The sequence below is a fragment of the Xyrauchen texanus genome, chromosome 11 (genome assembly GCF_025860055.1).
Source record: "Xyrauchen texanus isolate HMW12.3.18 chromosome 11, RBS_HiC_50CHRs, whole genome shotgun sequence".
Lineage (NCBI taxonomy): Eukaryota > Metazoa > Chordata > Actinopteri > Cypriniformes > Catostomidae > Xyrauchen > Xyrauchen texanus.
The window spans coordinates 42,679,361-42,705,064 of NC_068286.1; the positions used below are offsets into that span (position 1 = coordinate 42,679,361).

Consider the following 25,704-nt stretch of genomic DNA (forward strand, 5'->3'; position numbering starts at 1 on the left):
GCGTTAATTTGGACATTTGTCTTCCTCCAATTTTAAATGTTTTTTTTATCTCTCTTTTAGTCTTCATTAATTTACTCTTGTTCAGTGTTTTGTTCTTTCATTGTTTGGAAAAACTTTTACATTTCTTGTCTGTTAACATAGCTGATACTATTACTTTGCACTGTTACTGTGTTTGGCCATTTTAAATGAAGTATAATTATTTTTATACTTTTTTTTTAATCTGCCTTGAAGGACAATTCTCAAATTCATCAATAAGACCAGCAGAACCAGCAAGACATCAGTAATGTACAGCTAGTTAAAGCAGGCACAAGTGCAGACCCCAGTAATGCAGAGCCAGCAAGTGCCCTGCCAACTGACCCTTCAGAATGGCCTTAAGTTCCATTTCCTTTTATTCATTGAAAATTGGCGCCTTATATAACATTAGCTTATTGTCAGTATAAAAAATAATAGCATTCCTTAGAATTAACTCAATGTATGTTGTTTGTTTACTACACAATTGCTCTGTGAAACAGGGTTGTTTTGGGAATTACGGACACGATGATGGGGGGCCCCCACACAAAGTATTTCTTATGGTCCCCCAAAAGGCTAGGACCGGCACTGCACACACATACATACATAAACTCATTCTCACATGCACACTCACTCATGCACATGCATGCTCACTCACACAAAAAACTACCTTTTCTATAATAGAGGGGATTTGCACTGACTTCTAATAGATGTGATCATGAGCTAATGATATTTTCTAGCCCTGAAACCTCACACAAACAGTTTTGCATTTTACATTTTCATTAAGACATTATTTACCATAGCGTTTATTAAGACTCTTTGGCTGGTGCTCCCAAGGTAGGTGATTTCAGGTTTTCCTATCCTTGTGGGAATATTTGGTCCCTACAATGTTAGCAAAACCTGACATATGCACACGCACACATCCACATAAACTTGTTTAATACAAAGAGACATTATGTTTTTTTTTATAATTTAATAAACAAAAATACTCACAAATCAAACAATTCACTTAAATAGTTTTTCTTATGCATTCCACACTTTGGGGACACCAATTCCTTTTATATTAATATATATATATATATATAAAAAACATCTGCCTCTCATTATCATGCAGTATAGGTAGCAACCTCTGCTGAAAGCACAACACATAATATTCATAACATTTAAGTGAGATTTCCTCCTTTGGCCAATCACTCTTCAAACCGAGACATTTCACAGTATTTAAGATATAAAAGATGACATATAAAACAGTACTGTTTTCATTACTCAAGATGTCACATTTGTAACATCAGATGTAATACATCTTCATGAATATATATATATATATATATATATATATATATATATATATATATATATATATATATATATATATATATATATATATATAAAATAACAGAGGTTATTATAACTAAATAAAAATAAAAGGCATTCTCTTATAATGCAGCACAATGAAGTTAAACTGCTGTGTTACACTTTTTTACAAACTGTTTACATTTTCCACAAGATACAATTTAACATTGTATAAAATAAATTTGCTCTATACATTTTACACATCCATATGTGTTTGGTGTCTTTTCAAAGCAGTTGTATTCTCTTTTGATATGTTCTGCTTCTTCTATATTTACGATTGGCATAATGCATGATGCCCAGTACAAATGATGTGTCATGTATAAATATGGTCAAAGACAGTAAAACTTTCCAACAGAACACACATAAAGTGGCCATGACACTCTTGAAATGTGTACCAAAATATAACGCATTGACCTATATTATTTTTACCGGTGCAACCTGGATATTATTGGACATAAACTTGCTTTTACAATTCACAAGTCTGTCATTTACTCATCTTACATTGCATAAAATCTCATAGCTACACAGGCATGACCCAACACAATGAACAGACATAACAGCATAATGATGAAATATGATAGTAGACAACAGTATGGTGTCCAAATAAGACATTACAGTGGTCACAGCACCTGTGATATCCACTGACTGAAAATAATCAGGTGTATATTCCTATTAAAATGTTATGTGCTGCTCTCTCTCTTTTCTGCATCTGTAGTTGTTCTGATCGCTTTGTTCTGTCATTCTGTTTTTCACCATATTCTCAACTGTAATCTTATCTTTCTTCAATTTAAAAGAACACTGAAATACATTTTGGGATATAAAAGAGAACTGAATATACGGATCAAAATACCAAATCTATTTTCTGTGACTTTTCAAGCTGTACTTTGTACTCAGCATGGGGTTTAAACACACACACAACACACGCAACACACAAACAAGATGCTCTTTCTCTACACAGAGACATATAGTCGTGAAAAAAGGAATTCTAAATTCTCACCATATAAGAAAATGTTGAAAGTAAAAGTGGTATTTCGGTTACAAGAGAATCATTAAATAATATTTATGTATTACACATTTTATTTTATTTGATCATTCTGTTGGAACTAGCTATTTAATAGAGATGAGAGATGAATTTTGGGACGTACATCTAAATCTTGGTTTATATGCTTCTAAGCCTTTGTTCGCTTTTCCTGCTCTTGGGCAGAATGTATTTCCATTAAATGGACAGTGACCTAGAATATCCTCAGTTATTATGAAGATGAATTGCTGTATGAAAAAAAGAAATATGATTAGAACATTGAGTAAGCATAAGGGGAAAAATCACAATAACCATTTACAATGAACTTTTTTGCTAAATCTGACAAAATACTGCTGAACTGCTACAGAAACAGCATTCCACTGTTGTGCTGTTAACTTCCTTCACTGCTGAGTACTGGGATGCTTTTCCAACTTCAAAAAATAGAACCAATGATTCATAGGTTTTGAATATGCATTAGACCTTGTTATGCTCTTCTTTCTCTGAGCTTGAAGCGAGTTGGGGAATAATGAAAGATTGTGTTGCTCCCTTGTAGGTATAATTATCATATTCACATGCAATATTGCTGATGTGCTCTAACTGACTTCAGGCAGATAAATTAAAGATAAATCGAAGACATGCACGCTTATAATAGACTGATGACGCTAAAGTGAATTTCTACTGTCGGCATGCGGCCTGATTTCCATCTCTTGCATTTCTCTCCCAACTTTTTCCTTCCATACATAGTTTTTACCCATGTTCCTTTTCTCTCTCTAAGCTCATCTTTATAATTATCTGTCCATTTACTGATCAGTTTTGCAACCTCTAGTAAAAGTTTATGTGGTTTTGGTAGAAAGACTAATCAAGATGCTTCTTGATTTGTATATAGTAGTTTTGTCATCATAAAATCTGACATCAAATGCATTGCAACAAATGTGAAGAATATGCGCTGCTTTTTTAAACGAACAAAACGCACACTAACGGAACCAGATGCTGACGCAAACGGGTCGGATCCATCACGTTACTAATTACTTTACTTTTACATGGCTTTTAAAAACACTTTCCGCTCAGCGATTTGACAATAATGGCTTCCTTTATTCCTTCATTGTCGCACATTAATATATATCTTAAATAAATGTATTATACATACTAAATTTTATTAAAAAAAAGTATGTGTAACCCAAGTAATGTACTTAAAAGTAATAACTTTAATCGAAAGTCAGTAACTGTAATCTGATTACAAGAGTTGAAAATGTAATGCTTTACACTACTTTAGACTAATATATTTGTAATCAGGTTAAACCCAACACTGCTACCAACCATGGTTTCACTGCTAAAGCACTATTTAGACATACACACACACACACACACACACACACACACACACAGTCCTGTTCTCTCTCTATCCCTCTTTCCCATGAGACACTAAACTGCACTCAGGCTATTCTTAGACAACAGATTATTTCTAGAGAGAGCATTTGGTGGCACACATTCCAGTTACATTCTTTAATTGACTTAGAGTTCATTATTTTTTATCATTTCCACTGCATCCCCAGAGAGCGCAACACACTCTCATATTGGCACAAACCCTCATTTATTAGCCGCATTTCCACTATCGGGTAAGTGCGAGCCAAGGCCATAAATTGGTCAGCCGGGGCCAATAGCCTCGGGCCTTGAGACTGAAATCGCTCTGCATTTCCACCATCAGGTCAAAAGCCCCATAGCATTGCCCTAAAACCTGCCCTTAATAAGACGCACTGAGGCAAATGTCACACTCCCTCCCATTTCACAAGCCAAACCAAATACATATGCCATCTAGTTATTTAGAATATCAAGTTTATATTGTATGTAAACGTTAACAAGCAAGATAAGTAACTGCTGACAACTCACCAACTTAGTGGAGAATGGTCTCTCCACTAACAGCGGGACGATGTCCAAGCACACCGTCCATGATTTCACACCATGGAAAGCTCTCCCTTTGGGCAACGCGTTGTCCATTGTGCATCTTAACAGATTTGTAATGTGTCCGCAATTGTTTTCACTGAGATGCGGGTGCGTGACGTCACACAAACATGTCGGCACCCAGAGATGTACAACGTTAATGATAAACATTTACTTTTATTAAATGATATCGATCAATGAGTCAAAGTTCCTACATTACAAGATATTAAAGCTTGTTTTACAAATGTTTGCAGAGCAGCATTGTTTATCAGTTGGTTGCTTGGAAACGTATCTGGTGAACCCTGGCTAAAGGGAGCATTGCAGTTTTGGTTGTTTAAACATAATTTTCCGAGCATCTGGCAATGGAATTCCTTTATGGCCGGAGATCGGAGAATTCAAGTAGGAATATCCCATATCCGATCTGAATGAAATGCAGCATGAGTTTCTCGCTAAACTCCGCCTTTGGAATTGACTGTGCCTCAATCCCCAGTTGGCTATCTTTGGCCCAAGGGTAATCAGTGGGCCAATAGGCCATTGGCTATTGTCCCTGAATAACCCCCGAGGAGGCACGATTAAGCCCCGGAAATGACAGTGGGAATGCAACTGGCCCTGGCACGCACTACCACACCCTCATTTGACCCCACAGTGGAAACGCAGCTATTGTTCTCTTGGCTGCAGAGAAAATGACAGCAAAAGGCTACATAAACAGCAGCAGAATACAGCTGTCAATCCTGCTTTTGAGTATGGTTCTGTATGTTAATCAGCAAGAGTGAAAACTACGCTTGGGATCTATGCCTTTTATGCATCGATAATACAAAAACTTTCCCAATGATTAGCGATCTATACTGCCATATTTTGAGATAAAAAATAGGGCTTCTCATTGCACAATAGTCCTTGCCTCTTCATTCACATTTCTCGTCACAACTTTGGTAAAGTTTGAGCGGCAATTGGGAAAGCACAGAAATTAGGCTTCTAATTTAAATGTTGGCTAATTTGAATATATCAAAGCCTCAAAAAACATTGAGAAAATAACTTTCTGATCAATAATCGATATCTTGATATTCCTATTGTCATTCCTAGTGACAACCATACAGTGCAAAATGAATTAAAGTAACTGATAGGGCTAATGTAATATATTCCAAGACTTCTGAAGCAATATGATCACTTTGTGTGATGAAGAGAACAAAGTTAAAGTTTTTACTTGCTCTCAATAAAGTAAAAAATGTGGTTGGGCAAAAAAATAATTACTTTGGATACTCGTTGATAAAAACATCTTCGAGCCACTCTTGTAGCTTGTTGTGTGTACAGGGCAATTTGAAAGTCACACCTGTTAGTAAATATCCCTGACTGTGTGAACTTAACCAAAGATGAGAAACAAATGGATGTATCAATAATACAGATGAATTATTAGACAGATGAATGGATGGCCATTTAAATTGTTCAACCCTGTCAGCCACAGAAAAGGGGGGAGTCTAGTTCTTGATGTGCATAGCCATGAAATAAACTGCTTTTAATAGATACATACAAACTTGAAGGCATAATAAGAGACCACAGTTGAATATTCTGCTGTGTGCCATAGTGTGTGACATTCTCTGCTCTGGTAAAGAGATGCTCAGATCTGTCCATATACACAGCATCAGGAGCACTGTAGGTTTATTCCAGGACTGTCACCATGGAGATGACTGAAAGCAGGAGGCAATTCAAAGCTTCACGACAACCACACAGGCTCCAGCTCGACCTAAACACAATGGCGCCACCTAGAAACAAAATACGAAATGCTATGAGAGAAGATGCATTCAGCTTCACACACTGTCTCAGTCTCGGCAGTACATTTATTGGATTGATGTTCTCAATGATGAGTCAGTTTCTCTCTGTCAACACATGCACTGCTTTATTGCTTTCTTTTCCTCACATACTCACACACCGTTATAGTATGCACAAACATGCACTGATGCACACACTCAGTTGTGGCTTGGTTTTTACAAGTGAAACAATATAAGCTCTCTGCATGTGGGAGAACAAATTTCACCTAAAAACATAACGAGAAATTAAGCCCTTGAGAAATCAGGCGGTTGCCATGGCAAGAGGTAATAACAGATGCTATGATGCAGAGAGTAGCTGTGCTCCTGTCAAAATTATGGAGACCCTGCATTTACATAATGAGCAAACAGCACTATAAACAAACAGCGCCGGAAGGAACGAGGCAGAATCACAACATAACAGAAAACGGAGATGTTATTTGCAAGTATGACTTGAATGAAGGAAGATATTGATGAATAACATAAACACGCAGATATCATCAGTAAAGCAAGACAGAAGATGTTTACCTGTGCCCACTCATTGTTTTGGGGGTCGTAGGCCTCCACAGTGTTCAGGTACACCTGGCCATCATAACCACCCACGGCATACAGACGGTCCCCCAAAAGACAAACCCCTACCGCGTCCCTGCTGATGCTCATGGGAGCTACTGCTGTCCACATGTCCGTCTTTGGGTCGTACCTGAAAGAGAATGTAGATTCAAGTTAAACAGAGTCATTTTCATTCCAACAAACAATGCATGTTAGCGAATGAATCTAAATGCTTAAAGGTGAATTGTGTAATTCTGGCCACCAAATGGAATTACAAAAATAATGATTTTTTTCAAACAGGTTTCTCCAATACTACATCCATCTTCCATTATTTGTCAAACAAAAAGCCACGCCCCAAACTCACTGCATTGGTTGAGCCAATACCATTGCCTTGTTGGCTTCTCAGGTTGCTCAAACCAAATGTTTTGATAACACCACAGTACAACAGTGTTAACTTTTCAGGGAAATTAAGATACAAATGGCTTACTTAATAGTTTCTGCAAAAATGTAATTGAGACAGGAGAAAGTATTTTAACCAAATAATTTAATAAAGGTGCACTCAGTAACTTTTTGCTCATTGACACCTAGTGACACCTAGTGGTGTGGATGCAGCATCATGATTAATAAAGTCCAAGAGTGAAAGTGTCCAATAACAAGGCAGTTACTGAGATTAAGCAAGTAACATTTACTCACCCTCATGCCATCCCAGATGCGTATGACTTTCTTTCTTCTCCAGAACACAAATTAAGATTTTTAGATGAATATTTCAGCTCTGTAGGTCCATACAATGCAAGTGAATGGGTACCAAACATTTGAAGCTTCAAAAGCACATAAAGCATAAAGGTTATCCATAAGACGCCAGTGGTTTATACGATATGATAGGTGTGGGTAAGAAACTCAATATTCAATATAAATATATATATTTTTTAAAATCAATATTTGAATCCTTTTTTACTATCAATCTCCACTTTTACTTTCACATTCTTCTTTTGTTTTTGGTGACTCGGATTCTTCGTAAATTTCGCCACTGACTAGGCAGGGAGGACTTAAATATTAATCTGTTTCTCGCTAACATCTATCATATCGATTCTGAAGACATCGATTTATCCACTGGAGTCTTATGGATTCATTTTGTGCTGCCTTATATATGCTTTTTTGAGCTTCAAAATGTTGGTAACCATTCACTTGCATTGTCTAGGCCTACAGAGCTTATACAGGTTCTTCTAAAATCTGTTTTCAGCAGATGAAAGAAAGCCATACACATCTGGGATGGCATGAGGGTGAGTAAATGATGAGAGAATTTTCATTTTTGAGTGAAGTATCCCTTTAACTGTGAAGGAGTAAAATCTGTGGAATAGTTTTACTCAGTACAGAACTGATTTCAGTCAGAAATGCTGAATGACAAGACAAAACGCAGAGACAGACTGGGGGCAGTCAGGGTGCAGAAGATGTTAGACAGGCAGTTCTTTTAAACAAAGATGCAACAGGGGCAGTGACAGACAGCATCAGAGACACCTTGTGCATACAGCAGCAGAATATGGTTGTCAGTCCTGTTTGGAGTGCTAAATATAGTAATGTTCATACACAATTCAGTTAGTTTTATGAATGACAACCATAGTACAACAAAAGAGAATTTTCAGGGCTTACAACTGAATTTTGAGAGTGAGTTTGGCTGATATGTGTTATAATGAAAGAACAAACTGGTTCTTTCAAACAACTAGTTATTTGTTGTGTAAATGGTATAAATATGGCATAAAGTCAGCAATAACTAGTCTGATGCTAATCTGGTTCCTTCACATCTCTAAAACCACTACAAAACTGAGCAACTGTACATTGTCCATCATATCTCATTTAAACTTTGATCAAGCATTAATAACTGGAAAATCTTGTTGAGTTCCTCTTCCCATGTGGATAAAGTCCATTCAAGCTGTGGCTGATCATTTTGATGATTATAATCTGATTGACCAGTTTGGAAAGTAACAGCCACAATTAGACATACACAATCTTTGATGGGTCACAAAACTCAGCAAGACAATGATAATATGCGTTATTTTTAAGTTTAAGGGGAAAATGGTTCATTTGGGTTTTTTCATCTGGGTTTGAAATCAATAAGTGAACGCCACTGAATATTAAGTAGATCCGGTATGTATGGTTTGTAACAGAAATGTATATATGTATGGTTTTTACCAGAAATGTACATACAGTACTTACATCAGCAATATTTGAGAGACATTTTTTCAGCCATTCAAAAACAATGGTTTAAAATGTGTATTTCCAAAGTGAAAACATTGTTTCTTCTCCCACATTGCTGATAAACTAATGTCTACTTCTGAATATATTTCTGAAAAATAATGGCACGAATGTATCAAAATTATATATAAATGCGCTTTTGCATTTTGTATAACTTTATAACTGAGTACAAATGCAAATGGTTCTGTATTTGTGTTTTAAATGTGTATATGTGATTGTATTGTGAGATTACAAAACATTGTATCCATTGGTGCATTTGGAGCAATTGTGAATTGCCGAGTACATTTGAAAGGTTTTGATACTGTTTTAATGCCATAATTAGTGATACAGAATTGGCTAGAACACAGACCTCCCTCCTCTCTGCAGCTTTCCACACTTATCTTTGTGCATTTTTCAAAATTGTGGTGAGCATCTACCAGTAATGAAATGGGTGTTTTGGTGACACTAAATACATTTTTCAAGCCAAACAAAGAGAGGGCTGTTCAAGGAAAAATGGCTATAAATTGCCCAAAAACTTTCTCTGAGTATGCACATCATCTGAAGTACTCTCAACTTATATGAAACGATACTGAAGGAGAAAAAAACAGGCCTCAACTAACCTTCACTACAAGTGTGTTAGCACTCGTTGAGTCTGTTGGGACTTTAAGGATCTGTAGAACTTTGATGTAAACACAATTGGTCTGGGAGTTCTGTATTGTCTTCTTGATGTTCTTCTTCGGTTTTGAAGCCTGCACTGTTTTCCAGTATAATTATCTTAAGATTTTATTTAAGAAGCTGATGCATTGGTAAAATATGTTTTATTTAGATTTCAATGACTTAGAAATGGTAGATTCTTTATGTTATGAGACATATTCACAATTTCTAAACAGTTATGAAATCTTATTAATGTATCTGTATTTCTGTAATAATTTATCTATACATTCATGTTTTCAAGGTAGATGATCATATTCAAATGTATGCAGAGATGAAAGAGATGATACATGAGATGTTCATGGTTACTTTGTTGCTTCTAGAAACCTCTGAGAGATGTTTATGCCTCCTTTGTGTAAACAATGTGTAGCAGAGATACAAAAACAGAATTCTTTGCCAATTTACCATGTTTTGCTCCGTTTCATTGTTTATGATATGATACCATACAAACCAGCAGCTGGGGTGTTCTTCGACCTCTTCTTTGACCTCTTCATCCTAACCACACATTTCTCACACTGTGGCACAATACACTGGACGCCAAAAGTTTGGAATAATGTAATATAATGTTTTGCTCTTATGGAAAGATAATTGGTACACCAAAGTGGCATTCAACTGATCACAATGTATGGTCAGGACATTAATAATGTGAAAAATGAATATTACGATAAAAATAAAAAAAGCTCAATGCAGTTAAGATCCATAACTGCTCTTTTCCAATTATCTGTTGTCCTATGTCTGTGTTTCTTTGCCCACTCTAACCTTTTCTTTTGTTTTTCTGTTTCAAAGTGGCTTTTTCCTTACAACTCTTGTGTGGGGATCGAACTGTGGGATTATAGGCTGATCGTCATAGTTGTACTGCCGTGACATCATCTTAAACACGACACAAACTGACCACTACCAATACACGACCGCTAGCTGTTAGCTACTAACTCACTGTGCTGCATAAAGCAGTTGTTACATGGTTATATTAGACAAGTGTAACAGTTAAATTGGCCTGGTTGTTTTAGAAGCAAGCTTCCAGTAGCTGGTCAACTAAATAAAGTGAAGATTTCGAGCAGAGTATAGAGTTAACATAACAAAACATACCATCCTCCATCGTGGCACTCTCCCTCCCATTCCTCGCCAGTTTAGATAGCGTCCATTTGGTTGAACCACTTCCACTTTTCCTTGATGGTTCTGTAGTCACTTTACTTTTTTTTTTTTTACATTTTCCTACACTGTTGGTAGGTCCAGTGGTAGCCGTGTGCAGCCAACAGCTGAGACACTTCCTCAGAGACATTTTAGTTTAGTGGATCGTCTGCACCTCGTTTATTGACCACGGCAAGGTTTTGGGCAAAGCCATTAATTTTTTCACAATTTGAAAGTTACGTGAACAAATGATACTGCTATCGCTGTTACTAACTTTAAAACTAGGGGGTTGATGTCACGTATCGTAAATCCAGTGATGCTGGTAGTGACGATTTTCCCTGACCAATCAGTGATCTGCAGGATTTTGAAGTCACATTTAGTATCGGCTTTGTTCGCTTAGAACCTCGACCGAGATGGTACTAAAAAAAGTATCAGGTACCAGGTACTATCCACAGTGGAAAACCCCAAAAAAGCGAGCAGAGTCGAGTTGAGTCGAGTTGTACCGTGCAGTACAAAGCCCCTAAACGATCTGCTACAAACAAAGGATAATTCATCATTTTTCTCTAGGAACGTCCTTGCACTTATTTGTTGTGCTAAAACAAACTGACTTTTATTTAAGGATGCTCTCTCTTCACCAGGGACGGATTACTTCATATTAGTGGTATATTATTTACAGGCTGAAAGGACTAATAATTTACAGTTAGTAGAGGGGGATCTAGCTTTAGACACAAACATACCAAATAACAAATTCAATTTTCACATTTTCAGCATGAGTGCAGTCTCATTTGTAGTCCAGAGCAAGAAGAAACCTTTACCTCTCAAGTATAAAAGAGACAGATAAACTGATCTGAAATAGGCTAAGCCCGCAACATTGAAAATATTTAAAGGGCTAAATAATATTATAAATGTTTTTATTCCCTGAGGTCTAATATGTTAGTCAAGGTCAAAAGATAATCATCCATCCATCCATCCATCTTCAACCGCTTATCCAAAGTCGGGTCTTAGGGGCAGCTGCTCCAGCAGGGAGCCCCAAACTTCCCTATCTCGAGCCACATTAACCACCTAATCCTGGGTCTTCCCCGCGGCCTCCTCCCAGCTGGACGTGCCTGAAACACCTCCCTAGGGAGGCGGCCAGGGGGCACCCTTACCAGATGCCCAAACCACCTCAACTGACTCCTTTCAACGCAAAGGAGCAGCGGCTCTACTCCAAACTCCTCACGGATGACTGAGCTCCTCATGCAATCTCTAAGGGAGAAGCCCGCCACCCTTTTGAGGAAGCCCATTTCGGCTGCTTGTACTCGCGACCTTTCGGTCATGACAGATAATCATTTCATTTTAAATGATCATAAACATGCCTTTTTTGCTTGTCATATCATGGTAAATTTTTATTTCAAAAGATCTAACAAAGAACATTTTTGACCCCTTTTAAATACAAATCAACACCATCCCAATTGAGAAATTATTTATTGAAAGTTTGTGCCTCCTGAACTCACTGAGTTTGTGCCCACTTACCTTTCCACACAGTCGGACAGTCGTGATGCCAAGCTTGAAGCTGGGGCATCATGGCCACCAATAGCATACAGGAAACCATTCCACGTTGCTACACCAACACCACCTCTGCGTTTCGACATGGGTGCACAGCTACTCCATTTGTTGGTATGAGGGTCGAAACTCTCCACTGTTTTAAGACATGAACTGCCATCCCTGCCACCCAATGCATACAGCCTTAAAAACAAATCCACAGTAAAAGAGAAGGGTAATGTTATTGATTACACAGGCAGATGGCTTTTTAAGGGCAAAGGTGTAGTTGTCTATTTAATTACAATAACACACAAACAGCCAGAATTTAACAGTCAAAACGTACTTGCTGTTTAAGACTGCAACTCCCACAGTGCTTCGAGGCGTTGCCATGGATGCAACAAAACTCCATTGGCGAGCTTGAGGGTCCCAGCGCTCTACCGTACTGAGATAACTCCACCCGTCATGACCTCCCACTGCATACATGGGGCCTTCTAACACTGCAACACCTACACACATAAATGGTCAGAGCCTTCAGGTAAGCTTTCATAATGATATGCTTGATAAAAATGACTTATTAAATGGTTATTTGCACATATTTTAAAGTGCAGAAACAAGTAAAGATAATTTGCACTTGAGTGTCTCAAGCAATCAATGATCTTCTGTCTGTTTAAGATGAATGACCAAGAAAAGTCCCTAAGGTCAAAGGTCAGAGGATTCTATTCCTCACCGAGGCCGTGTCTGTGTGTGGACATGGGGGGCATGGCGCTCCAGCTCTTGCTGCGAGGATTGTAACACTCCACTGTGTTGAGAGTCTTCAGACCATCTCGCCCCCCCACCACATACAAGCGGTCATCCAGAACTGCTACGCCAAACTGCAGCCTCCTCCCGCTCATGACGGCCACCTGCCGCCATGTGTCTCTCCGTAAACAGTACTGCTCAATACTGGTGGCCCCTTTAAAAACAATGACAGTAGTAACAGGCCCATTAGTGACTGGCTAAAGGCCTATTCACACAGACAGCGAATATTTGCAACTTCAATCGAAACATTGTATTTCAATGAACCAACTCACACCGGAGATTAAGCCATACTGTAACTGTAACAGAATGCAAATGTGTTCAGTATATATTTATATCATTAATTTATTACAACAGCTGTAAAATTTATATCAATACACTGTATTCTCTGTTATTGTCATTTTGCTATGATATACATATTCCTGTATCACACTATCACTATCAGGGTTGGACTGGGAAGAGAAATCGGCCCTGGATTTTACATAGAAACTGGCCCAAAAGTGGAGGGGTCGCAGTCCCTTTAGTTGCTGAGCGGATATCGCGGCCCTGTTTCGTGGCGGCTCATTTCAGCTTCGCAGCCGGCCCGGTTCTCCCGATGGCCAGTCCACCCCTGATCACCCCCAAAGTGCGCCGGCCCACCTGGAAAATGCCCGGTATGCCAGATTATCAGTCCAGCACTGATCACTATCACTGCATTCAAGTGAGTGAAATTTATATTATGAGATGATTGTATCTCACATTAAGACATTTGAAATCTCTATTGTCACATTATTGTGGAACTGCCAGATCTGTTACATCTTGCATGTGAATGACCTGAGAGGATTTTAACTTCACTCTTCCTGTAAATAGACCTTTTGTCTATGATTGATTTCTCTTCTTCATTTTGTTCTTAGTTGGAACAGGCCTTTAAGCACAGTTAGAACATAAGAACATATGAATTATTAAAAATAATATCATTAGGTGGTTTGGTTAATGCCTAAATCAAGTCAATGCAGCACCTAAAAACTAAAGCCTACATGATTTACTTTTAATAAAGCACAGCTCTGCCTCAGTTCACCTTCAGGCAATATCAAGGATAGATTAAAAACTAAGAGGCCCATCGGCCGGTACATCATGGAGGCCCCCCCATGACATGTCACGTGACTACGTTCTCCTTTAAGTGCTACAGGATGCTTCCCAGATTTGGTTGGGTTTTTCAAATTGATGGAGGAAAAGTTTGGAGCAATGTCTTACACGGGCAATTATATGTACTTTTTAATTATGAACTAATCCAAAATCATGCAATATTAATAGGGATGTGCATGGCATTCAAATACCAAATCACTCTTTGGTTATTCTGCACGTGTTTAGAGGTTTTCAATCCGATCGGAGTCCGATGGAACCCGACAAACCAACAGGTTTTGGGCCAGGTTCGGGTCAGTTTTTCAAGTAGGCTATAGGGCGAGTTACGGGCTGTTCACACGTACTGGGCGGATTTCTGTGATCGTTAAGCCACAACTAACTCATTTCAGTGTACCGCACAGGACAGTTGCATTTTTTTAGACACTGATAACTTAAAAGAATTTCAATATTTATTAACGTATCTCGAGACACCTGTGTTCTGTTTCACCGTTTGCTGCGATGCATCAAGCTTTTTCAGCTCAGGTGTCACAAATCGACATTCTGATGAAGTTCAGGTTGGAAGGAGGACTTAATGTGACTGTTAAGCATGATTCCAGATTGTTTTTTACCTGACAAATTTCCAGCACTTGATAAGATTATGAGTCAATGTTTTTTTCCACTTTTGCTCTAGTGTGCAGACAATAATTACTCAAGTGAAATGCTGAATCATTTAAAAAGCATCCTGGAAAGTGAACCTGTCCAGGCAGAATTATGCACTGTCGATTGATTATGAATAGGCCTACCAAGTTGCAGGCAGTGATAGAGATTATTTTTGTTCGACTTGAATGTGATTTTATCAATTGAAGATCTATGTATTGTGTGGTTTAGACTAATAGCTCACTGTGCACTTTATTCCATGCTAATTTGAGATTGTGTTTGATGCATCCATGGCAATAAACGTTCTTTATTCCTGAGTCCCGACTCCCAACAAATAACACAATAACCATTCATGAACTGTCGTGGTTAACCAAATATTACAAAAGGTTACCGTGCACATATTTAGAGTATTAAGGCATCTTTCGATTTATCGTTAAACATTTAATGCATGCAGGACTTCAGCATTTTAAAGTAATCCATACTGTTGCACGAATTCTGTTACTTATATGAATTTAACCATCAGCAGCTTTGTACACAGCCAGGGTAAACTGAACCTTATCTTTGTGTTTGAAAGCATTTTGTACAACAAAGGTGGTTTTCTGCAGTGCTTCAAATAAATGCGCTGCAAATGTGAGACATAGATTCCCTGAGCGTGCACTCGAGTGCCTGTAATGGCGCTGCTGTAGACCAGCACGCATTCGTCAAATTCGAACAAATGGAATTTCCATAAGGTTGACTTTCCGTGAATATATAATAGATATCATAAAATAAATAAATAATTGATTTAGAGCTCAGGGCCCTTTGGGTTTAGAGGTCCTTGGGCAACGGCCTGGTGGTTAATACGTCCCTGGGCAATATACCACCAGCCTCATTCAACATAATGCATACTTCAGATATTCCTCCCCAAAAAACTCCACCAGGTGCTTTATCTCAACAAAGTAATGCATACTAAATTGAGAGGACAACAAACAAATTTAAACAGAAAAAAAATGGTCTCCTTTTAGACCTTTAAACAGACTGGCAACAAAGTATCCAACATTTTAAAATTCATCCACTGTTTAAAGCACCATGAATTCAAATGGCAAAAACGATATTTGATCAGATTATGTTTGACCCATGAAAACAAAGGTAGACAGAACTACAAAATCAACATCAAAAGATAAATAAGACATATGTACCTTTCGTGGCGTCCATGCCACCCACAGCGAAGAGCGCTCCTACAGTGGCCTTGCGAGGCCGTGTTCTCGGGCTCTGGAGGATCGGCCGTCTCTCTGGCAACAAATGATACTTCATGGCCTCCATCACCAACCGCTGACACTCCACACTGTCCCGTAACAAGGGATTTGCCTCCATATCAGCCAAAAACTGCAACAAAAGACATTAATGAACATGAACCCATACGCACTTGTACTATGTACCTTATCAATCTGCCAAGAACTACAAATGATAAGACCTGCATTATGGATGAATGGGGGGCAATTCCGCATGCTAAACATAACAAACGTGTGTCTTCAGTGACCAAACGCTTAAGAAGTGTTATTAGAAAAATGGTGACTGTCCCAACTTTTTTGGAGCCTGTTTAAATCATCTGATTTAAAATGAGTGTACAGTATATTTAAAATAAAAGAAATCACAATGTAAAACATCAAATAATGTGTTGTTTTAGTGCTTTCAATATAGCACAGGTCTTTCATGTAATCCCAGACTGACTGGATGTTGAGATCCGGGCTCTGTGGGGGTCGTTCCATCTGTTGTAGGACATCTTGTTCTTCTTCTATCTTTTCGATTTGGAAAGGAAATGTTGAAATCTAAAATTCATATTTCTTACTGATTCACTAAAAGCAGAATACGTAAAATAACCATTTTAAAATATAATGCAAAGACTTGCAGAGCACTGCATGTTCAAAGGTTCTAAATAATTACTACACTCATATAACATTGTATTAACATTGTACTGCAAGGTACTTCACTGAACACCATGGTATGGTACCTATGGCACAGATCCATAAAAATAAAAAAAAACATAGTATTGCCATGTCCAGAAATAATGTAAAGCAACAAAACGGTACAAATTATTTAAATGCGCTAACATTGTAAACACAGCAAATGCCAAAAATTGAAAGCACTGTAAGTTAACGATGAGCAAATGCTCCGTACATTTCTAGATAAGCTTTCAAATTGCCTCAAAACCAAACTGAAATATGTTTTCTTCCACAAAACATCCTGAAAATAGATTTCCAATTACATAAGTCCATTTTTCTGGCAGGAGATCTTTAAGCTGCATAACCACAAAGAGCTACACAATACAGCGGGTTCCAAACCAAACCATTCACCTGTTGCACTTAAAAATGCACTTCACTTTGATAACCTGACAGTACTGAATCCTTCCCAGCTTCTCAGCCCCTCAGGAGAGGACTCAGGGGACAGAACAAAAAGATGAAACAAGCTTGCGGTGAAACATTTGACAAAAGGTCCAACCTACATTCATATATTAAAGCAGGGAATCCCAGTGAGAGACATAGCTTGTGTCCCTCTGGGCATATAAATACAATGCAAAGACTCTTATATGGGTTACAACTCTAGAGCAAACATGCTTTTAAGAATCTAAAACAGCCACATGCACGCACAGCCTCATTTCCTGCTACAAGTTCTATGAAAACCGAATCATTACAACCTCATACATAAACATCACTGGGACGTACTTTATTCTCCTTCCTTGTCTCTCTTTCTCTCGTAACACTTTCCAAATTACACCACTTGTGCCTGTGTTAACGAGCCTTCTATTAACGCACTCATTCTCTCATCTGACCTCTTTGTCCCCTCTCTCGGCTTGCTGGTAAAAGGAGAGCTTATTAATTAGAAGTTTACGTGGATAGTCATGGCAATAAGAGTATAATTCATTCTGATGCAGTGCTACAGCCCCATGGAGATGCTCTGTATTATCACAGACATCCACATGTGTCAACAATACTGGTAATTGTTTGCTATACCAAATTGGTACAAAAAATGAATGATCAAAATGAACTTCTTGTTAAGTCATTAATGAAAACACATTTAGTTCTGTCTCAAGTAGTGATGTCAAAAGTACCGGTTCTACCGGTAAGTCGATACTAAAATAAAAATGATGCCATGATCCCATGTACACTGCATATTTATATAATTAAAGGAATATTTCGGGTTCAATGCAAGTTAAGCTCAATCGATAATGTTGATTACCAAAACAATTTATCTAGACTCATTCCTCCTTTTCTTTAAAAAGCAAAAATCTGGGTTACAGTGAGGCACTTATAATGGAACAATGGGGGGAAATTTTTTAATGGAAAAATACACACTTTTTCAAAAGTATGTGTACGAGTCAAAATAAATTTTGTGGTAATCAACATTATGCCACAAATGCTGTCGATTGAGCCTAACTTGTATTGAACCAGGAAAATTCATTTAAATCACAGCATTTGTGCTTTTACGATCACACTGGGCCATATACTGAACTGTTAATCCAGACTTGTGAAACTTCCATCAAAAACACACGTAAAAATAAATGCTCTTGTTAAATAAAAGCACAATTTAAAATAAAAGCTAGATGCCTGAAATTGAATAAATTGCAACAGAAATATATTACAACTTTATAGTAAAATGTAATAATCACTGTAGGAATAGAAATAATAATAAATCAATAATAAATCAATAATAATTAAAAAAAAAACAGAAACATCTGTGGAATCAGAAATGTGTGAAATTTAATTGCTAATGGTATCGGCTACCAAAACATTGGTACTATGACATCCACACATACACACACACTCCACATAAACAACATGCATTTACCTGCAAATCTGCAAAAACATGCACGTACATGCATACAGACGCTCACACAACATATTCTGTACATTCTTCAAGATAACAATATATTTCCAATCAGCATGTGTATTATACAGTGCTGCTTGAGGTTTGAAACTGTGCATGTGCACCAGCATACAGTCCCATCTCACTGAATCCATAGTTGCATCAATCACTGCGCTGGGGGGGAAAACAATTCTAGTTAGAGCCCCAACATTGCCCTCTTACAACTGCACCTCCACCTCCTCTGTCTCAGCTTTCACCTCCCTCACAGTATTCATTCATCACCCTATATCTCCTTTTCTCCACTCCTCCCCTTCTGCTTCTCTTCTTTGTGCTAAAAACAAAAGCTAATCATTTCCACCTCTCTCATAAAAGTGCCAATGTCACATACAGGGAACAAGTGCATCTGTCATTGGCCGAGATCAATCATCTCTGGTGAATGTGAATACTGAGGAAATGTGTTGAGGAGAAATGAATGTGCCGGAGTTGAGACAGTCTGACCGTGGCTTAGAGTCTTGTTTTGCACTGGAGAGCACCGAACAACCTGCGATTTACATTTAGATGGAACTGAACAATCTTAGCTAGCCAGTCACGAGTGAGAGAGCGATTGCCTGGAATTATTTAAAAAATGTCTCTTTCTTCACTATATTAAAATATGGGGATAAGACAGATCGAAAGGTAGAGAGAGAGATAAAGAAAGAAAGAGAAGAGAGTGTTCAGTGGAATTCATCATGCATTAAAATGAAAAAAGAGCAAAGATTAAAGCTCTAAGGTTAAAGAGGCTCAATTAAACTTCACATCCATGAGAACATCATGCCTTGTGTCCAAAGACATGACAAAAATATCAAACAGTGTAGCATTCAAAAGGTGAAGAATGTGATATTTTCCATGTTTCCTAGATGCAGAGACATGCATGTTTAGAACAGATGAACGTGGTCAGAGAGGTTTTATGCATTTTTAAGATGTAGAAACCAACAAAACTTTCATTGGGATGTGTGTGTGTGTGTGTGTGTGTGTGTGTGTGTGTGTGTGTGTGTGTGTGTGTGTGTGTGTGTGTGTGTGTGTGCGTGTTTTTGTGATTTACGAGGACAATTTTGTAAGTTACAAACTGGTAATTACAAGGTTATTATGCTATAAATGTGATTTATGAGGACATTTGTAGTGTCCCCATAATTCAAATCGCTTAAAAATCATACTAAACAATGTTTTATTGAAAATGTAAAAATGCAGAAAGTTTTCTGTGAGGTTTAGGTTTAGGGGTAGGGTTAGGTTTAGGGGATAGAATCTATAGTTTATACAGTATAAAAGTCATTATGTCTATGGAAAGTCCTCATAATGATAGGTAGACCAACATGTGTGTGTGTGTGTGTGTGTGTGTGTGTGTGTGTGTGTGTGTGTGTGTGTGTGTGTGTGTGTGTGTGTGTGTGTGTGTGTGTGTGTGTGAGCGTGTATTTATCACTTTGTGGGGACCAAATGTCCCCATAAGGATAGTAAAACCCGAAATTTTTTACCTTGTGGGGACATTTTGTCTGTCCCCATGAGGAAAACAGCTTATAAATCATACTAAATTATGTTTTTTGAAAATGTAAAAATGCAGAAAGTTTTCTGTGAGGGTTAGGTTTAGGGGTAGGGTTAAGTTTAGGGGATAGAATATAAAGTTTGTACAGTATAAAAACCATTATGTCTATGGAAAGTCCCCATAAAACATGGAAACACAACTGTGTGTGTGTGTGTGTGTGTGTGTGTTCTGCTTGTGTCAGCCCAGTGGTTTTTTTGTACCGCAGAGTTCAAAGCAAATCTGAATTATGGAAGGTAAGCATCCTACTTTTTGTGATTTTCCTCAACATAAGATGCAATCATACATTTGAAGGTACAATTGACACGTTCTGTCATGTTAGTTTGTGAATGATAAGCGGTGGTAAGCTTCGGAGTAACTGTCCACTTCTCACAGAGTTCTTGAAAAACTGCAGAAACAAACTCTGAACCACGATCTGATGGTATGTAGGTTGGAACTCGCCATCTTGTAAAGACTTCCGCTCTTAGGGTGCGCGCTATGGTTGGAGCCTTTGCATGAGGAAGATCTCTACCCATCTGGTATGTTAGTCCACAACCACAATCACATTCTCATGCTGTTGACAGCTGCGAGGAAAGGGGTCCATAATATTGATTACTAACATCTCATTAGGACTGTTAACAATTTTTTGCTGCATTTTTTGTTAGATCATATCAATAAAATCACAAGTGTTAATTGAAGTGCATGATTGGATTAAACTATCCAATCACAGTCCTCTATCAATAGACGTCCAGATAGTGAACTGATTGAAGAGTCAATTTTAAAGTGCTCACAGATTAAATTGAGGCAGTAAAAATGTCAAGGAAGCATGCATGTACATTTAATGAGAAAGAGTTTACATTTCTTAAAAAAGAGTCACAGACAAAGCCTAGTAATGTATGGTTTGTTGTGGAGCTCGCTTTTCCATTGCCCATGGAGGCCACACTGACATTGCGCATCATGTTCATACAAAAAAGCATGTGGATGCTGCTAAAAGTAAGCGTGCCACACCAAGTGTTACAAGTGAAGCAAAGTTAAGAATCTGACAAGGTGCATGCAAGTGAAGGACTTTTTGCTTGTCATTCTGTTGTTCACGGCCATAGTTTTAATTCGGCTGCACTGCGAAATTGATCAAGAAATTGTATGATCCGAAATTTGATTCTACCCGCACCAAATCTGAAGCTGTCATATGCAACATAGGCCTACTTGCTCCTTTGTCAGAGGAAGAAGTTAAGAGTTAAGAGTTTGGATAAGTGCAAGACCATCAACATCAGAGTCTTAGCCAAGGTTGAGGAGTGTGTTTTCTCAATAATGAATGCAGCATGGACACAGGATAAATCTCAACTCAGTGAAACAATGATGATGATCATTATGAAATGAAACGTTATTTTCTGTGATCATTCGTTAGTTGAAAGTGGCATTAAATGGAAAACTTTGAATGTGCATCATAGTGTAGCGATCCGTTACAGTGTGTGTGTGTGTGTGTGTGTGTGTGTGTGTGTGTGTGTGTGTGTGTGTGTGTGTGTGTGTGTGTGTGTGTGTGTGTGTGTTTGTGTGTGTGTGAGAGAGACAGGAAGAGATAAGGGAAGAGAGAGCCATAACACCATCCTTATCACACTCTCCAGGCTCCAAACACATCCCATCATTGCGTACACAGCCTCATAGCCTTGCAGAACCGCACTGACCTTCACACACACACACAATCACACATACAAGAACCAGACACGATACTAAGTCCAAAACATTTTCTACACAAGAACATGAGCACAAACGCTTTTAGCTGGGAAAATCTGATGAAAACAGGTCAAATTTCACCACGATTTTTTTTTATATTTTCCAAAACATGAAGCCTGTTTTTGGACTATCGAGATTTATTTCATAACAGACAAGCACTTTTCCCCCCAAATTCTCATTACCATAATGCATCCGGATGTTTTTCTTTTAAGCTTTTTTGTAATTCCCAGTGACATTGTATTTCAGTTTCAGTTTGGACATGTGCATTCCTACTAGGACTTATTTTACATACAGCAATGACAAACCATGGTTTACAGCCAAACTCAGGCAGCTTTGTCAGGCCAAAAAGGATGCTTACAGATGTGGGGATGCAATTTTGCACAATCAAATCAGGAACACATTGCATAAGGAAATCAGAGTGGCTGAAAGAAGCTACTCTTAATGACCCTTCCACAGGTGCATGTTCATTACTTGTTTATGGTTCATTGAACAAGCATGGAAAACTTTGGAAAAAATGTCTCTGGGCCCCTTTCCTATTCAAAAATACAGTTTAGAATTTGTTTTGGGGCCCCTTGGACCTTTGCAAAAATGTAAAGGCTGTTCAGCATTCTACTGCAGGACTTTAACCATGAAGCACAAGCGCACGTAGCACTGCGACTGACTGCCTTACTGACTGATCACTGAATTAACTGATAAGCTGTTTGCAGGATTAATGCAGATGAATGACTTTCTGATGTTGATTTATGGGTAGACTGATCATGCTGTCTTATTATGCAACTGCACAGCAGAAGACTGACTGACTGATGGATGGGGGAAAGTTGGATGGTGGACTCACCTGTGGTTTAAGCAGAGGTAGGCGGATGTGAGCGAGGAGAGCAGGCAGCTGTGATTGACGGGTGGGCGCGTCATGATGGACCCAGCTGAGCAGGGCCGTTACCACGGTTTCCTCTTCAGGAACATTCATGTCATCAGAAGCTAACAGCTTCTCCACCTCACACACAGGCAAGAGCAGAAATTCCTGATGCCTCATGACCTCCATAAAGTGCTCCTAGAGAGAGAGGTTTAAAGGAATGTTCTGTGTTCAATACAAGTGAAGCTCAATCGACAGCATATTTAACAAAATGTTGATTCCCACAATCACTTTTCCCCTCCATTTATTAAAAAATAGCAAAATTCTGGGTTACACTGAGAAACTTATAATGGAAGTTAATGGGGCTAATCAATAAACTACTCACTGTTTCAAAATTACAGACACAACATGTAACCAATATGCGTGTGTTAACATGATTTTATATAATACATGTTTTAACACAATAATTAATTTACAGTAAGGGTTTACATAAATTTTAAGCATCACAATTTTGCCTTCAAATCCTCCAAAAATTGGCCCCATTTACTTCCATTGTAAATGTCTCACTGTAAAGTCCCCTGCACACTTCAGATGGAATCAAAGAATGAACGGGTGTGACGTCATTTAGAACAAATTCTTGCCAAAATGAAGGGGTTTTTGAGTTTGTTTTGGTGGTTTGTAACAGCTCACCAGTATGAAATTTCAGGAAAACTTCTAACCGGCTGTGAAACACCTTCTTACTGCCATTGGTACAAGTTGGTGTGATCTGGAGCTCCACCTACTTTGAGGCCAGCAGCTAATTTACCGTTCAGTCAGTTAACGTCAGTTAAAATGAATATACTAGCATCTATAGTTACTAGCGTACAGGTGCAAATTTACCAACATCTGTACGACCGTTTGCGTAGAGACATTTTTCCAAGAATATCGAATGTCATGCAAATGTTTATTTTTTTATTTATCTACAAAAGGAATCAAATATACTCAAATGCTCTGTAGTGTCCATTCACTCATGTGCCATCAGCAGCCAAATGCCATTCAAACATATGCCTCTCATTATTCATTTGTTTGTATTCTGCCCATTAACACTCTTTAATACACCCATCTTTGCAGTTGTATCAGTGTCATCTTAAATTACAATAAAAGAGTTTAATCGGCAAATTTTTTTGGTCATGCATGTTAGCACATTAGCGCATTAGCGCCATGATTGCCAAAGGTCAACTTGACAAATTACACATTATTAAATTAAAAATACTTTTTACTTTACTTGTTACTGTACAGTTTTTTAATATTTGTTCTTTACTTGAGTATAATTATTTCTTTGGACTTTTACTTTCACTTCACTATATTTTTAAGAAAAAATTGATACTTTTACTCCGGAAAAATTCTCCAGACCCTTTTGTTAGTTTTGCGAATGAACACCGCAAAAAAATAACAGCTGTACGTGCAAAAATGCACGCAGATCGGCTATGGTGACGTGTGATTCGTTGAAAATTCATTTGAGTCAAATCTTTTCAATTTGGCTCCTTTGAACTGAACAAAAAGATTCAAAAAAGCGGTCTGAATAAATAATTTGCGAATCACAAATCTGAATCAAAATCACAAGGGAAGCACGCACCAGATTATGTGTTCCGACGTCTGTCTCCACAGGCGAAAACAAGAAACCGCTCATGTCAGTTTATTTTTTATTTTTTTATTTATGTTTGACTAATTAATTTGAAACGTTTCGGCTTAAACATTATGAAAGCTGTTAAATAATAAAGTTATGTACGATCAGTCTCCCGTCTTTCCGGTAGACCTGTACATATAAAAGTCAATCACATGCATATACATTTTACATTTAAACAAGGTATGATGTGGATGAATAATTACCAGTGCTCATGTAACAGGTGTAAATATGTTCTGTGTTTTATATATGTTTCATGTATAGAATTACACAAAATATTAATTGGTATGCCTGATGTGTCTGGTTGTATGTGTGTGCATTATCCCCTTTAATTTACTGTCTGCAATGTACCAGTCATTTTAATTTCCTTTTTCTGGCTCCTCCTCTTCCCTTTTGGCATGTGCCTGCATGGGAGAGGTAGGTGTATTTTGAGCTCCTATAAATCAAATTTCATCTTTGTTTTAAAAAAAAATTTATACAAATGTTTCTCTTTTTTTGAATGTATTTAATGTTATTTTACTATGCTATGGTTGATTATTTTTATTGGGGGGGGGGGGGTTCTGTTTGTCATTGGGGCTGAGCACATGGTGATTGCATTGCCTATTTATTTGACAGATTGTGGAGGGTGAGCACACGTTTCAAAGACTATTTTGTATTACTTTCTCTCATCAGAAAGTAAATGTTTAGCTGATTCTCCCATCGCTGCCTGGTGTCCAATTATTTCCACTGAAAAAAATAACACAACGCAGACTACACCAGTCACACTCATGAAAATGTCCAACAATATGTATTGTTATATTTTATGAAGATGTGAATGGTCTTTGCCTAAGCAAAACTAGTTATCTGGTGGTTGCTAAAGTGTTATATTTGCTTTGTAGCACATTTATGCTATAGTATGTTTAAACTAGGGTTTTCTGGATGTTGCTAGGGCCTGCTATGTAGTTGTCAAGGTGATCTCTGCAGTGTGTTTTGGCGCATTGCTACTGTATGTGGTTGCCAGGTTGTTACCATGTGGTTGCTAAGTAGTGTTTCAGTCTTTCTGTGTTTTTTGCACATTACTCTGCAGTTGACAGGATGTTCTAGGTGGTTGTCAGGTTCTTGTTATGCTCTTGATACGTTTGTTTCAGCACATTGCTATGCAGTTGTCAGGGTGTTCTGGGTGGTTGCTTATTGGCCCAAATGAAAAGAACCCATCCCCACAAGTTTCAGTTCTGGTCACTAATATGACTCAACTCCCTCCTTCAATGTTCCAATTTT

General features: G+C 38.0%; 1 protein-coding gene across 1 annotated transcript in view; it reads right to left on the minus strand.

Annotated features, from left to right (window-relative positions):
- Positions 1-1,441: 1,441 nt before the first annotated feature.
- Positions 1,442-25,704, minus strand: part of LOC127651755 (kelch-like protein 5) — a 48,436-nt gene continuing 24,173 nt past the window's right edge. The window contains exons 5-11 of the mRNA XM_052137757.1: positions 22,770-22,982; positions 15,987-16,173; positions 12,983-13,207; positions 12,599-12,761; positions 12,247-12,459; positions 6,646-6,817; positions 1,442-6,075 (exon numbers count right to left, since the gene is read on the minus strand). Coding sequence (XP_051993717.1) covers positions 6,019-6,075; positions 6,646-6,817; positions 12,247-12,459; positions 12,599-12,761; positions 12,983-13,207; positions 15,987-16,173; positions 22,770-22,982 — 1,230 coding nt within the window. The 3' untranslated portion in view covers positions 1,442-6,018. The remainder of the gene's footprint in view (positions 6,076-6,645; positions 6,818-12,246; positions 12,460-12,598; positions 12,762-12,982; positions 13,208-15,986; positions 16,174-22,769; positions 22,983-25,704) is intronic.